The sequence below is a fragment of the Sinohyriopsis cumingii genome, chromosome 1 (genome assembly GCF_028554795.1).
Source record: "Sinohyriopsis cumingii isolate HCF-2022 chromosome 1, ASM2855479v2, whole genome shotgun sequence".
NCBI lineage: Eukaryota > Metazoa > Mollusca > Bivalvia > Unionida > Unionidae > Sinohyriopsis > Sinohyriopsis cumingii.
Window position 1 is genome coordinate 175386642 of NC_142961.1, and position 17505 is coordinate 175404146.

Here is a 17505-nt window from a genome sequence, read left to right on the forward strand (position 1 = left end):
TATTGTATTAGTGGAATAACTGAGTGTCACATGAACAAGGACAAAGGTTAATGGAAGTATTGTATTGGTGGAATAACTGAGTGTCACATGAACAAGGACAAAGGTTAATGCAAGTATTGTATTGGTGGAATAAGTGAGTGTCACATGAACAAGGACAAAGGTTAATGGAAGTATTGTATTGGTGGAATAAGTGAGTGTCACATGAACAAGGACAAAGGTTAATGGAAGTATTGTATTGGTGGAATAACTGAGTGTCACATGAACAAGGACAAAGGTTAATGGAGGTATTGTATTGGTGGAATAACTGAGTGTCACATGAACAAGGACATAAGTTAATGGAAGTATTGTATTGGTGGAATAACTGAATGTCACATGAACAAGGACAAAGGTTAATGGAAGTATTGTATTGGTGGAATAACTGAGTGTCACATGAACAAGGACATAAGTTAATGGAAGTATTGTATTGGTGGAATAACTGAATGTCACATGAACAAGGACATAAGTTAATGGAAGTATTGTATTGGTGGAATAAGTGAGTGTCACATGAACAAGGACAAAGGTTAATGGAAGTATTGTATTGGTGGAATAACTGAGTGTCACATGAACAAGGACAAAGGTTAATGGAGGTATTGTATTGGTGGAATAACTGAGTGTCACATGAACAAGGACATAAGTTAATGGAAGTATTGTATTGGTGGAATAACTGAATGTCACATGAACAAGGACAAAGGTTAATGGAAGTATTGTATTGGTGGAATAACTGAGTGTCACATGAACAAGGACATAAGTTAATGGAAGTATTGTATTGGTGGAATAACTGAATGTCACATGAACAAGGACATAAGTTAATGGAAGTATTGTATTGGTGGAATAAGTGAGTGTCACATGAACATAGACATAAGTTAATGGAAGTATTGTATTGGTGGAATAACTGAATGTCACATGAACATGGACAAATCAGTGAAAATGAGATGTTCTGTTGTTATAGGCAAAGCCTTGGATTGGAAAGATCAGAAAGCAGTGACAAAATATTGACAAACTTTACATTACCAAATAGGCTCATTATAGATATATTTTAACAAAATTAATATTTGCATGTTCATAAACATTGCACAGGCAGAATGTCAAATGCAGCATTTCTGAAAACGTTTTTGTCAATACACTCTGGCAATTTTTTTGTTTGTAGAACAGCTTTTTCAAGATATTTTCATCCCAGAAGACCTCATTTAGTTAAGATTGCTTTGGCTGAGTAAAGTGATCCTCAGGTAACAAAATACCATCAAATGATATTTGTTTGCATTGTAGATCTACTTTTCTTCTAAGGTTGAATTTAGTGCAGTAAAGTCTTTAGAAAATTTAATTTTACATATTCCAAGATTCAAGTTAAGAAACAGTTTAGTCCTGTGTATGTGTGGTCTTTATATTACTATTCATTATGGCATGATGTGTCAGTTTCATATTTGTCAATCAAATGATTCTCTGTTTTTTTACACCAGGAGTCATTTAACAATGTGAAAAAGTGGCTGCAAGAAATACACCAACATGCCAGTGAGAATGTGAACATGCTTCTAGTGGGAAATAAATGTGATCTTACAACAAAGAAAGTAGTTGATTATACCACTGCCAAGGTAATTAACACAGAAGAAATATTAACATTTATTTCCAAGACTAAGATTAGTGACTTTTGTTCATATAGTAGGGTTTGAACAAAGGGATTTTCTTTCTGTATGTTTATATAATTTGTCTTCATATGCTAGTTTAAGAATGTTGGGTTAAAACCAAGTGGTTCTCCCTGAGATGTATGTTTATATTACTTATCACATACAAGGTTCAGTATGTAGTGTTTGGGCCCAGTCATTCTGTCTCAGTAGCTTGTATATAAAACTGGTTTGTATATGAAATTTATATTCATATACTAGGTTCAGAATGAGGTTTTGGACCTAGCGATTGTTTCTGGGTAGCGTGTTTTTGTACCATGTCTCATACACAAGGTTTAGAATGTAGGGTTTGGACCTAGCGATTGTTTCTGGGTAGCGTGTTTTTGTACCATGTCTCATACACAAGGTTTAGAATGTAGGGTTTGGACCTAGCGATTGTTTCTGGGTAGCGTGTTTTTGTACCATGTCTCATACACAAGGTTTAGAATGTAGGGTTTGGACCTAGCGATTGTTTCTGGGTAGCGTGTTTTTGTACCATGTCTCATACACAAGGTTTAGAATGTAGGGTTTGGACCTAGCGATTGTTTCTGGGTAGCGTGTTTTTGTACCATGTCTCATACACAAGGTTTAGAATGTAGGGTTTGGACCTAGCGATTGTTTCTGGGTAGCGTGTTTTTGTACCATGTCTCATACACAAGGTTTAGAATGTAGGGTTTGGACCTAGCGATTGTTTCTGGGTAGCGTGTTTTTGTACCATGTCTCATACACAAGGTTTAGAATGTAGGGTTTGGACCTAGCGATTGTTTCTGGGTAGCGTGTTTTTGTACCATGTCTCATACACAAGGTTTAGAATGTAGGGTTTGGACCTAGCGATTGTTTCTGGGTAGCGTGTTTTTGTACCATGTCTCATACACAAGGTTTAGAATGTAGGGTTTGGACCTAGCGATTGTTTCTGGGTAGCGTGTTTTTGTACCATGTCTCATACACAAGGTTTAGAATGTAGGGTTTGGACCTAGCGATTGTTTCTGGGTAGCGTGTTTTTGTACCATGTCTCATACACAAGGTTTAGAATGTAGGGTTTGGACCTAGCGATTGTTTCTGGGTAGCGTGTTTTTGTACCATGTCTCATACACAAGGTTTAGAATGTAGGGTTTGGACCTAGCGATTGTTTCTGGGTAGCGTGTTTTTGTACCATGTCTCATACACAAGGTTTAGAATGTAGGGTTTGGACCTAGTGATTGTTTCTGGGTAGCGTGTTTTTGTACCATGTCTCATACACAAGGTTTAGAATGTAGGGTTTGGACCTAGCGATTGTTTCTGGGTAGCGTATTTTTGTACCTTGTCTCATACACAAGGTTTAGAATGTAGGGTTTGGACCTAGCGATTGTTTCTGGGTAGCGTGTTTTTGTACCATGTCTCATACACAAGGTTTAGAATGTAGGGTTTGGACCTAGTGATTGTTTCTGGGTAGCGTGTTTTTGTACCATGTCTCATACACAAGGTTTAGAATGTAGGGTTTGGACCTAGTGATTGTTTCTGGGTAGCGTATTTTTGTACCTTGTCTCATACACAAGGTTTAGAATGTAGGGTTTGGACCTAGTGATTGTTTCTGGGTAGCATGTTTTTGTACCATGTCTCATACACAAGGTTTAGAATGTAGGGTTTGGACCTAGTGATTGTTTCTGGGTAGCGTATTTTTGTACCTTGTCTCATACACAAGGTTTAGAATGTAGGGTTTGGACCTAGTGATTGTTTCTGGGTAGCGTGTTTTTGTACCATGTCTCATACACAAGGTTTAGAATGTAGGGTTTGGACCTAGCGATTGTTTCTGGGTAGCGTATTTTTGTACCTTGTCTCATACACAAGGTTTAGAATGTAGGGTTTGGACCTAGTGATTGTTTCTGGGTAGCATGTTTTTGTACCATGTCTCATACACAAGGTTTAGAATGTAGGGTTTGGACCTAGTGATTGTTTCTGGGTAGCGTGTTTTTGTACCTTGTCTCATACACAAGGTTTAGAATGTAGGGTTTGGACCTAGCGATTGTTTCTGGGTAGCGTGTTTTTGTACCATGTCTCATACACAAGGTTCAGAATGAGGTTTTGGACCTAGCGATTGTTTCTGGGTAGCGTGTTTTTGTACCATGTCTCATACACAAGGTTTAGAATGTAGGGTTTGGACCTAGTGATTGTTTCTGGGTAGCGTGTTTTTGTACCTTGTCTCATACACAAGGTTTAGAATGTAGGGTTTGGACCTAGTGATTGTTTCTGGGTAGCATGTTTTTGTACCTTGTCTCATACACAAGGTTTAGAATGTAGGGTTTGGACCAAATGATTAAGTCAGTACTGCTTGTTTATTTATGTAGGGTTTGGACTAAGTGATAATATGTGGAAAGCATGTTTATATATGTAGGGTTTGGACTAAGTGATTATGTGTGGAAAGCATGTTTATATATGTAGGGTTTGGACTAAGTGATAATATGTGGAAAGCATGTTTATTTATGTAGGGTTTGGACTAAGTGATAATATGTGGAAAGCATGTTTATATATGTAGGGTTTGGACTAATTGATAATGTGTGGAAAGCATGTTTATGTATGTAGGGTTTGGACTAAGTGATAATGTTTGGAAAGCATGTTTATGTATGTAGGGTTTGGACTAAGTGATAATGTTTGGAAAGCATGTTTATGTATGTAGGGTTTGGACTAAGTGATTATGTGTGGAAAGCATGTTTATGTATGTAGGGTTTGGACTAAGTGATTATGTGTAGAAAGCATGTTTATGTATGTAGGGTTTGGACTAAGTGATTATGTGTGGATAGCATGTTTGTGTATGTAGGGTTTGGACTAAGTGATAATGTGTGGAAAGCATGTCTGTGTATGTAGAGTTTGGACTAAGTGATAATATATGGAAAGCATGTTTATGTATGTAGGGTTTGGACTAAGTGATAATGTGTGGAAAGCATGTCTGTGTATGTTACGTTTGGACTAAGTGATTATGTGTGGGAAGCATGTTTATGTATGTAGGGTTTGGACTAAGTGATAATGTGTGGAAAGCATGTCTGTGTATGTAGGGTTTGGACTAAGTGATAATATATGGAAAGCATGTTTATGTATGTAGGGTTTGGACTAAGTGATAATGTGTGGAAAGCATGTCTTTGAATGTAGGGTTTGGTCTAAGTGATAATGTGTGAAAGCATGTTTATGTATGTAGGGTTTGGACTAAGTGATAATGTCTGGAAAGCATGGTTTGTAGGGTTTGGACTAAGTGATAATGTGTGGAAAGCATGTCTGTGTATGTAGGGTTTGGACTAAGTGATAATGTGTGGAAAGCATGTCTGTGTATGTAGGGTTTGGACTAAGTGATTATATATGGAAAGCATGTTTATGTATGTAGGGTTTGGACTAAGTGATAATGTGGAAAGCATGTTTATGTATGTAGGGTTTGGACTAAGTGATAATATGTGGAAAGCATGTTTATGTATGTAGGGTTTGTGCTAAGTGATTATGTGTGGAAAGCATGTTTATGTATGTAGGGTTTGGACTAGGTGATAATGTGTGGAAAGTATGTTTATGTATGTAGGGTTCGGACTAAGTGATAATATGTGAAAAGCATGTTTATTTATGTAGGGTTTGGATTAAGTGATAATGTGTGGAAAGCATGTTTATATATGTAGGGTTTGGACTAAGTGATAATATGTGGAAAGCATGTTTATGTATGTAGGGTTTCGACTAAGTGATAATGTTTGGAAAGTATGTTTATGTATGTAGGGTTTATGCTAAGTGATTATGTTGGAAAGCATGTTTATGTATGTAGGGTTTGTACTAAGTGATTATGTTGGAAAGCATGTTTATGTATGTAGGGTTTGGACTAAGTGATAATATGTGGAAAGCATGTTTATGTATGTAGGGTTTGGACTAAGTGATAATGTTTGGAAAGCACGTTTATGTATGTAGGGTTTGTGCTAAGTGATTATGTTGGAAAGCATGTTTATGTATGTAGGGTTTGTACTAAGTGATTATGTTGGAAAGCATGTTTATATATGTAGAGTTTGGACTAAGTGATAATATGTGGAAAGCATGTTTGTGTATGTAGGGTTTGTGCTAATTGATTATGTTGGAAAGCATGTTTATATATGTAGGGTTTGGACTAAGTGATAGTATGTGGAAAGCATGTTTATGTATGTAGGGTTTGTGCTAAGTGATTATGTTGGAAAGCATGTTTATGTATGTAGGGTTTGTACTAAGTGATTATGTTGGAAAGCATGTTTATATATGTAGGGTTTGGACTAAGTGATAATATGTGGAAAGCATGTTTATGTATGTAGGGTTTGGACTAAGTGATAATGTTTGGAAAGCATGTTTATGTATGTAGGGTTTGTGCTAGGTGATTATGTTGGAAAGCATGTTTATGTATGTAGGGTTTGGACTAATTGATTATGTTGGAAAGCATGTTTATGTATGTGGGGTTTGGACTAAGTGATAATATGTGTAAAGCATGTTTATGTATGTAGGGTTTGTACTACATGATTACGTGTGGAAAGCATGTTTATGTATGTAGGGTTTGGACTAAGTGATTATGTGTGGAAAGCATGTTTATGTATGTAGGGTTTGGACTAAGTGATAATGTTTGGAAAGCATGTCTGTGTATGTAGGGTTTGGACTAAGTGATAATATATGGAAAGCATGTTTATGTATGTAGGGTTTGGACTAAGTGATAATATGTGTAAAGCATGTTTATGTATGTAGGGTTTGTACTACATGATTACGTGTGGAAAGCATGTTTATGTATGTAGGGTTTGGACTAAGTGATTATGTGTGGAAAGCATGTTTATGTATGTAGGGTTTGGACTAAGTGATAATGTTTGGAAAGCATGTTTATGTATGTAGGGTTTGGACTAAGTGATAATATGTGGAAAGCATGTTTATGTATGTAGGGTTTGGACTAAGTGATAATATGTGTAAAGCATGTTTATGTATGTAGGGTTTGGACTAAGTGATTATGTGTGGAAAGCATGTTTATATATGTAGGGTTTGTGCTAAATGATTATGTTGGAAAGCATGTTTATGTATGTAGGGTTTGTGCTAGGTGATTATGTTGGAAAGCATGTTTATGTATGTAGGGTTTGGACTAATTGATTATGTTGGAAAGCATGTTTATGTATGTAGGGTTTGGACTAAGTGATAATATGTGTAAAGCATGTTTATGTATGTAGGGTTTGTACTACATGATTACGTGTGGAAAGCATGTTTATGTATGTAGGGTTTGGACTAAGTGATTATGTGTGGAAAGCATGTTTATGTATGTAGGGTTTGGACTAAGTGATAATGTTTGGAAAGCATGTTTATGTATGTAGGGTTTGGACTAAGTGATAATATGTGGAAAGCATGTTTATGTATGTAGGGTTTGGACTAAGTGATAATATGTGTAAAGCATGTTTATGTATGTAGGGTTTGTACTACGTGATTATGTGTGGAAAGCATGTTTATGTATGTAGGGTTTGGACTAAGTGATTATGTGTGGAAAGCATGTTTATGTATGTAGGGTTTGGACTAAGTGATAATGTTTGGAAAGCATGTTTATGTATGTAGGGTTTGTACTAAGTGATTATGTGTGGAAAGCATGTTTATGTATGTAGGGTTTGGACTAAGTGATAATATGTGTAAAGCATGTTTATGTATGTAGGGTTTGGACTAAGTGATTATGTGTGGAAAGCATGTTTATATATGTAGGGTTTGTGCTAAATGATTATGTTGGAAAGCATGTTTATGTATGTAGGGTTTGGACTAAGTGATAATATGTTTAAAGCATGTTTATGTATGTAGGGTTTGGACTAAGTGATAATGTTTGGAAAGCATGTTTATGTATGTAGGGTTTGTGCTAAATGATTATGTTGGAAAGCATGTTTATGTATGTAGGGTTTGGACTAAGTGATAATATGTGGAAAGCATGTTTATGTATGTAGGGTTTGGACTAAGTGATAATGTTTGGAAAGCATGTTTATGTATGTAGGGTTTGGACTAAGTGATAATATGTGGAAAGCATGTTTATGTATGTAGGGTTTGGACTAAGTGATAATGTTTGGAAAGCATGTTTATGTATGTAGGGTTTGGACTAAGTGATAATGTTTGGAAAGCATGTTTATATATGTAGGGTTTGTACTAAGTGATTATGTGTGGAAAGCATGTTTATGTATGTAGGGTTTGTACTAAGTGATAATATGTGGAAAGCATGTTTATGTATGTAGGGTTTGTACTAAGTGATAATATGTGGAAAGCATGTTTATGTATGTAGGGTTTGTACTAAGTGATTATGTTGGAAAGCATGTTTATGTATGTAGGGTTTGGACTAAGTGATAATATGTGTAAAGCATGTTTATATATGTAGGGTTTGTACTAAGTGATTATATGTGGAAAGCATGTTTATGTATGTGTAGGGTTTGTACTAAGTGATTATGTGTGGAAAGCATGTTTATGTATGTAGGGTTTGTACTAAGTGATTATGTGTGGAAAGCATGTTTATGTATGTGGGGTTCGGACTAAGTGATTATGTGTGGAAAGCATGTTTATATATGTAGGGTTTGGACTAAGTGATAATGTGTGGAAAGCATGTTTATGTATGTAGGGTTTGGACTAAGTGATAGTGTTTGGAAAACATGTTTATGTATGTAGGGTTTGTACTAAGTGATTATGTGTGGAAAGCATGTCTATGTATGTAGGGTTTGGACTAAGTGATTATGTGTGGAAAGCATGTTTATGTGTGTAGGGTTTGTACTAAGTGATTATGTGTGGATAGCATGTTTGTGTATGTAGGGTTTGGACTAAGTGATAATGTTTGTAAAGCAGTAGGGTTTGTACTAAGTGATTATGTGTGGAAAGCATGTTTATGTATGTAGGGTTTGGACTAAGTGATTATGTGTAGAAAGCATGTTTATGTATGTAGGGTTTGGACTAAGTGATTATGTGTGGATAGCATGTTTGTGTATGTAGGGTTTGGACTAAGTGATAATGTGTGGAAAGCATGTCTGTGTATGTAGGGTCTGGACTAAGTGATAATGTTTGGAAAGCATGTTTATGTATGTAGGGTTTGTACTAAGTGATTATGTGTGGAAAGCATGTTTATGTATGTAGGGTTTGGACTAAGTGATTATGTGTAGAAAGCATGTTTATGTATGTAGGGTTTGGACTAAGTGATTATGTGTGGATAGCATGTTTGTGTATGTAGAGTTTGGACTAAGTGATAATATATGGAAAGCATGTTTATGTATGTAGGGTTTGGACTAAGTGATAATGTTTGTAAAGCATGTTTATGTATGTAGGGTTTGGACTAAGTGATAATGTGTGGAAAGCATGTCTGTGTATGTAGAGTTTGGATTAAGTGATAATATATGGAAAGCATGTTTATGTATGTAGGGTTTGGACTAAGTGATTATGTGTGGAAAGCATGTCTGTGTATGTAGGGTTTGGACTAAGTGATAATATATGGAAAGCATGTTTATGTATGTAGGGTTTGGACTAAGTGATAATGTGTGGAAAGCATGTCTTTGAATGTAGGGTTTGGTCTAAGTGATAATGTGTGAAAGCATGTTTATGTATGTAGGGTTTGGACTAAGTGATAATGTCTGGAAAGCATGGTTTGTAGGGTTTGGACTAAGTGATAATGTGTGGAAAGCATGTCTGTGTATGTAGGTTTTGGACTAAGTGATAATGTGTGGAAAGCATGTCTGTGTATGTAGGGTTTGGACTAAGTGATAATATATGGAAAGCATGTTTATGTATGTAGGGTTTGGACTAAGTGATAATGTGTGGAAAGCATGTCTGTGTATGTAGGGTTTGGACTAAGTGATAATATATGGAAAGCATGTTTATGTATGTAGGGTTTGGACTAAGTGATAATGTGTGGAAAGCATGTCTTTGAATGTAGGGTTTGGTCTAAGTGATAATGTGTGAAAGCATGTTTATGTATGAAGGGTTTGGACTAAGTGATAATGTCTGGAAAGCATGGTTTGTAGGGTTTGGACTAAGTGATAATGTGAGGAAAGCATGTCTGTGTATGTAGGGTTTGGACTAAGTGATAATGTGTGGAAAGCATGTCTGTGTATGTAGGGTTTGGACTAAGTGATAATATATGGAAAGCATGTTTATGTATGTAGGGTTTGGACTAAGTGATAATGTGTGGAAAGCATGTCTGTGTATGTAGGGTTTGGACTAAGTGATAATGTGTGGAAAGCATGTCTGTGTATGTCAGGTTTGGACTAAGTGATAATATATGGAAAGCATGTTTATGTATGTAGGGTTTGTACTAAGTGATAATGTGTAGAAAGCATGTTTATGTATGTAGGGTTTGTACTAAGTGATAATGTGGAAAGCATGTTTATGTATGTAGGGTTTGGACTAAGTGATAATATGTGGAAAGCATGTTTATGTATGTAGGGTTTGTACTAAGTGATTATGTGTGGAAAGCATGTTTATGTATGTAGGGTTTGGACTAAGTGATAATGTGTGGAAAGTATGTTTATGTATGTAGGGTTTGGACTAAGTGATAATGTTTGGAAAGCATGTTTATATATGTAGGGTTTGGACTAAGTGATAATATGTGAAAAGCATGTTCATTTATGTAGGGTTTGGATTAAGTGATAATGTGTGGAAAGCATGTTTATATATGTAGGGTTTGGACTAAGTGATAATATGTGGAAAGCATGTATGTGTATGTAGGGTTTGGACTAAGTGATAATGTTTGTAAAGCATGTTTATTTATGTAGGGTTTGGATTAAGTGATAATGTGTGGAAAGCATGTTTATATATGTAGGGTTTGGACTAAGTGATTATGTTGGAAAGCATGTTTATGTATGTAGGGTTTGGACTAAGTGATAGTATGTGGAAAGCATGTTCATGTATGTAGGGTTTGTACTAAGTGATTATGTTGGAAAGCATGTTTATGTATGTAGGGTTTGGACTAAGTGATAATGTTTGGAAAGCATGTTTATGTATGTAGGGTTTGTACTAAGTGATAATGTGTGGAAAGCATGTTTATGTATGTAGGGTTTGGACTAAGTGATAATGTGTGGAAAGCATGTTTATGTATGTAGGGTTTGGACTAAGTGATAATGTGTGGAAAGCATGTCTTTGTATGTAGGGTTTGGACTAAGTGATAATGTTTGGAAAGCATGTTTATGTATGTAGGGTTTGGACTAAGTGATTATGTATGTGTTGCTTGTTTATATAACTTATGCTCATATACTAGGTTTGGAATGCAGAGTTCAAAATGATGAAATTCTAGAAAATGAAAATTAGGGGGGATGAAATTTTTCGCAGGATTTTCTATGTGGATACAGGTAGGGATAAAATTACCAATATGATAAACCGATACATATAATGTAGTTTCTCAGTGTAAGAAAATAATATACATAACAACAACTAGCCGGATGCCAGTTTGTTATAATGTTATTAGAGAGAGCCATGGTAGTTCAGTTGTTAGAACATTTAATTGCCATTAAAACCAAGAAAACAAAATAATAGTCTGTTAAAAGATTAAAATGGAGGGTGAGATGATGAGAAAAGGAAGATGCAGCTAATTTAAGAGGCGAACAAATGCTTGTGATTATTGTCATAGCCAAAAATGTCTAAAGAATTTAATGTCTTAGAATTAGAGGAATGGATTTTCATTAGACCTTAATTGTTATCAATTTTGTACAGGTATGTAAAGGCATTTAAGGAGACACATTATAGAAGTTTGTCACTTTAACAAAAATTTTACCTATTATGGATGGGTTGCCTAGATTTCTAAAACATTATTGCTAGAATTTGTGATAAAGGTGATTATAGGTTAACTTGTTTTTTTTTTTTAACAACTTGACTTTTGAAGTCCAGGAAGTGAAAAAGACCAACAATAACTTGCTGTCCCTTGCATTCATTGGCTACTCTCCTTTGGTTCCAGACTCTTTCTGATCCACCATATCAGCCTCTTTCAAACAAAGGCTTTGGTAATTCAAGTCCTTTTTGAGATTCCCCCTGCACTTTCATCATCCCCCTTCATGACATATCCAAACAATTCCATGAAGGTGGTCATGTTACAAAGGGAGAGAGGACATTTGCTCGTAATGTAGGTGGTGATGGTAATTTGATGGAGATGGTAAAGTCCATCCATTTGTACATGTGACATGATGAATATGCAGTCAGTCTTGACCTGTCTGATACTTATTTCCACATATTCACATGTACTATGCAAATACCTTGACTTTGGCTCCAGCTGGTTAGTTTACCATTTCCATACTCATCTGTTTTACCTCAGTTAGAGCCCTTTGGCTTTGATCAGGACATTGGACTACACAATATTCCATTTCAAGGCATCTTCCTTCACAGTGATGACAGCTTACCTGAAGCAAATATAGTTGGTAATTTTGGTATTAGTTTATGACATAAACATCCTTCTGTACAAAGTTCACAGTTTAAGGTGGATAGTCAGTGTATAAAAAGTCAGATCTTGTCCCATCTCAACATTTCATTCATCATGGTATGGAATTTTAACACATATCAATCTTGTTCATCTTCTTCCAGAAGTTTTTGCTTCGAGAGGTTTTCTGCCAGGAGGTAGTTTATTCAGTTTTTTGGCCTGCTTACTGTGGTGGTAGACCTGATATACCATGGCTGTTTTGATTTGCATGCTCTCCATATGACCATTCTGGTACATTGGCACCTGTTCCCAGGTTATTTAGATCATCAGATTACAGTCATGACCAAATTCCAAATGCTTCATGTTTCCGTGGCAAGGCAGGGTATGGCTCATGATTGGAATACCATAACCAGAAGTCACAATCTGTGCTGATGCCAGTTTGTCAGTTGGGGTTGCACACATGCTACCAGACTTTGCAATAGTTATTGGCAAGTGGACATTAGAAGAGAAAGCTCTTGACATCAGTCTCCTGCAAATGAAGGCCATTCTTCATGCCTCCTATGCATGGGTAGAGGGCATTATTCTTACAGTGTCGGATAATTTGTGTGTAGTGAACCTCTTCAAACAAGGTGGGGGTGGGTTGAAATCACCAGACCTCTGCATTATGGTATTGGAGAATCTTTGTTCATGTGCCCATTACGTAATACAAGCAAGTAAATTGTCTTCTGCAACAGAGTTCCAACATAATACAAGGAAGTGCATAGTCTTGTGCGACAGGATTCCAACTTAATACAAGCAAGTACATTGTCTTGTGCGACAGGATTCCAGCTTAATACAAGCAAGTACATTGTCTTTTGCAACAGGATTCAAACATTTTACAAGCAAGCAGGAAAAGGACACTTAACTTAAACAAGATATTTGCAGAGTTAGTTTTTCCAACATGATTATACCCCAACTGTGATAGCAAAAGTGGACATGTTGCTTTGCTGCTGACCGTCTGTATATTTGTAAGCCCATGTCCATACATCCATCCCAGATTCATGTTAAAATTGTGAGGTAGGAAAATCAGTTTTGCATGTTTGTATTTTTTTAATATTTATTCTTTAAAAAAATTTGGGACCTACTATTTTAGTTGAGACATATTGTCCCCATACTTTCTTTGTACAAAAGCAAGTGTTTTTTATGATCTTGCTGATTATTTGCATGCAATTAATGCCATGCCACTCTTTGCTTAAAGCTTACAAATTTATCTCAGTCTTTTTGGAGGAGTGAAGAAGAGAGTTATAATTTCGCACAAGCCCAACATCAACAAGGGGGACCTGGATTAAGACTCTGTATATAAGTGATAAAAAACTTGTTTGCTTTTCAATTTGACATTTAATTTTTAAACTGTTACACAATCTTTCCAGTGACTCTGGTTTTCCTTTCTTTTCCTCCTTTTTTGTTGGACTCCCCATTTTTCTCTTCTTTTTCCAAACTGGTCCTACTATCTCGAAGTTTTCTCAAATTATGTTGAAAATTAAAAAATACCACATGTAGGATTGCAGTAAAACAAATTTAGATAAGGTATCTGGGATGTGGAGAAGACTGTTTAAGATGGAGGCAACTTTTACTAAGGAGACAGCTAGGATGAGGAAGTTCGTGTTGTTGTTCAAGATTACAATGGTAAATAAAGATTTTATTTTTTTCAATAATTTACATAAATTCAATACTATTTTTTAAATAAAATATTCCTATTTTCCCTAATTGTATCCCTAATGTTTTAACAAAGGGTGGCTGTAAAGACTGGTTGTATATATATGTATGTTACCATGTACTGGCTCTTTAATAAGTTTTCGTTGATGTCATAACACTTGCACATCCTTTCTTTTGTAGGAATTTGCTGATCAGCTAGGAATTCCATTCATGGAGACCAGTTCTAAAAACACCACAAATGTTGAACAGGCATTTATGGCGATGGTTGTGGAGATCAAGAAGAGAAAGGTACTGACAGCACCTGCATTGTATAACCAGGCTAATCTTGTAATAGGTCATGCTAGGTTGTCTTTGCATGATGTTGTTATCTATGAATATTTGTTTTCAGAATAACAGACATATTAATTATTATACATGCTGAACAATTATGTTGATTATATTTGTGTGAAGAGAATACCGTTTTCTGGAATGAAGTCAAATTAAGGTGGTGTAAAAGGTATCTAACTTAATTGTCTCATTTGAAATTTGTTTCAAAAAAGATATCTCACAGGGTTTTATATGGATGTATGCAAATCCCATTGCTGGCAAGAATCAATCTGACAGATACAGGTACACATGTAATGGCCAAAGACAAACCCGAATGTAGTTATACAATCATCTGCAAAGAGCCTTATTTCTTTTTTTCATCACACACACACACACACACACACACAGAGGTTAAATAGAAATTAATTTTTCTTGTTTAAACTCCAAAAATGTTTATAAAATTATGTTTTTATTAATGGATTTAAAGCCCGTGATGGTGATTTCATGCTGAAGAATATTTTCTTTTTTGCTGTCTGAATTATTTAATTTTCTTTACCTCCATACTGTTCTTTTCCTGCAAGTATAGAAACTGAATACATATCACCAGTAATGGCTAAATTATACCACTACTTTAAAAAATATCTAATTAATGTATTCATTTATCTGTGAGCAGAAAGTCATAGAATAACTTCCCTTAGAACTCCAGTTATTCTGTATAATCAGCTTTATATAATCATTCTTTGAAAACATGACAGAATTGCCATCTTGAAAATCTTGTTATTGCTCAAGAATATCAGTGATAGTTGCAATACTCAGCAGTCAAAAAGAAGAAATGATCTTATTTTGAATTACGGAAAAATGTAGGCCAGTGGAGCATCATTCACTTCATTGGATTCCTGACACAAGACTACTGCATTAATACTGGCCACCATGTATAGCCTATCATGTGCTGAAAAATGGAATTAAACCCTGCAACAACAACAACATCAGAAAACTTTAAGCATTGGAAAAGACAAGTGCAGACTTACCTAACTGTTAGTGGACCAACTGATAAAGATGATGAGGTACAAATGGCCATAATTTTGCATTGTGCAGGACCACATATTTTTTTATATTTATAATCAATTTGCATGGGACACGGATGGCGAAATAACAAACCCGGCAAGGTACTTGAAAAGCTTGAGGCATATTGTAGCCCCAGAAAAAATGAGGTCCTGGAATCACAGCATAAAGAACAAACAGATGATGATGAAAATTAGCTTAATGCCATAAAAACCGGTCAGAAAAGTAGAATTTCTGCAGTACTGAATGAAATTGAGTGACCAAGGATCCTGAACGTTATGTTCAACAACTTTCCAGATGTGAGACTGTAAGAAGTCAAGAAAACAACTTTGGAAGATGCTGATATGCAGTTACTTATGGAACTCATTATTGAAGGCTGGCCGGAAGCCAGAGACAAAGTGCCATGCTCAGCGTTACCATATTTTGATATGCGGGATGTCCCTGGCATTCAAGATGGAATAATTGTCAAAGGAGAGGAAATTGTAATTCCCAAATCATTGAGAAAGGATATGAAAAACGCTTTCACAGCACTCATTTAGTCTACAATAGCATGGTGAAGTGAGCTAGAGGAAAGATTTTTTGGCCTGGAATGGCAGAAGAAATTAAACAAATGGTTGAATCATGTGAAGCTTGTGAGGAATGCAAATCTAGAAACCAACAAGAACCGCTTTTACAGCACAGAGATGGAGACAGACCTTGGAATAAGGTGGGCATGGATCTGTTTGAAATCAAGGACAGACAGTATCTTGTAGTAATCAACTATTTTTCAAATTTCATATAAGTGGACTATTTAAGTATGGCAAATTGTAGTCAAGTTGTAACCGCACTTGAGAAATGATTTTCAAGATTTGGAATTCCCACCACAATTATATCAGATAATGGACCCCAGTTTACAGGAAAGGAGTTTACACAGTTCATTCGAAGATGGGGCATTAACCACAGAACGCCAGCCCCAAATCATCAGCAAGCAAACAGAACGGCTGAATCTGCTGTTAAAGTCATTAAGAACACGTTGTAGAAGACACTCATAGATGGTAGAGATCAATAAGAAGCCTTGTTAGAACTTAGAAACACTCCATGGCAGGGTACTGGACTTAGTCCAATTCAAATGTTTTTCAGAAGAAACACCCAATTAGTGATCCCATCGACAAGTGATGCAAATAAAGAATGAAGAATTAACTACCAATCAGTGCAAAAATGCTTGATAAAGAAATTGTTTGAAAAGAGAGCTTGAACTTGACTATCATTAAACATTGGGGAGTCAGTACACTTTGAACACAAGGAAGGAAAAAAATGGAAACTTGGTAGAATCAAGGAAAGACTGAGTGAACGCTTGTACGTCGTGGAAAGTCAGGATGAAGAAGTGTATAGACGGAATCATGTGCACATATGACTCAAAAGATAAAAGTATGCATCCGGGAGACTTCTGATGTACTGACAAATAGCCACAAATATCAAACAACTGCAACACCAAGTGAATAAAATAGGTCTGGAATTTCACCTTCAGAGAATGTTAAAGATGACGTAGTATCAAATTCAGATATAATGAAAACGACTGTACCAAGAGTCAGACCTAAGAGAATCAGACATGTCTGCCTATATGAAAGAAATGTCTGCCTATAAGAAAGACTTTGTACACTACAAGTGAATTAGAAACTCTTAACATGTGGACCCTAGTCAGTTAATTTTACATAGTTTTACTTTGTGAAATAAGGACTGATAATCTGATAATTGATTCAGACAGCAAAGATATAAAGTTTAGATTTCACTATACACTGTATGTCTAGCATATCCCAATTATTTTTATTAATCACTTAGTGAAGTAGAGATAACTAGTTCTTTAAAGAAAAGGGGATGTTGAATAAAATATAATGTAGTATATTTTGAAATGGAGCATACTAAATTCATTCATCCTCTCAGTGTAGTCATACTACTGATATCTGTTATTAGACTGACTTTGATGGAATTTGTAGTATGTACATGATGTTCTAATAAAAGTTGCATTGCTCTGAGAACATGTCTGATTTTATCTGCCTGTTAAGCAGCTGACTGGTATGTCCCCTACTAGTGGACAATATATCAACACTGATGGATGCCAAAGAGGTAACATGACAGATGGGTATCAAAGGGGCTCATAGTTGTTGGATACCAAAATGGCAACATGACATGGAAACCAAAGGGGCAACATGGCAGATGGATACCACAGGGGCAACATCACTGATGGATATCAAAGGGGCAACAGGACAGATGGATTCCAAATGGGCAACATAACATGGCAGATGGATACCAATCAGGCAACATGACAACATAACGGCTGATCAATGCCAAAAGGGCAGTATGGCTACAAAGTTTTGAGAATTTTGATCTAGAGTCTAGAAGATGTGGTGATTGACAGAC

At 35.9% G+C, this 17505-nt stretch overlaps 1 protein-coding gene across 1 annotated transcript in view; it reads left to right on the forward strand.

The window, feature by feature from the left end:
• LOC149808423 (ras-related protein ORAB-1-like) overlaps nucleotides 1–17505 on the forward strand; it is a 46736-nt gene that overhangs the window by 22056 nt on the left and 7175 nt on the right. The window contains exons 6-7 of the mRNA XM_089977026.1: nucleotides 1497–1628; nucleotides 13921–14028. Of these exons, the coding sequence (XP_089833152.1) occupies nucleotides 1497–1628; nucleotides 13921–14028 (240 nt within the window). The remainder of the gene's footprint in view (nucleotides 1–1496; nucleotides 1629–13920; nucleotides 14029–17505) is intronic.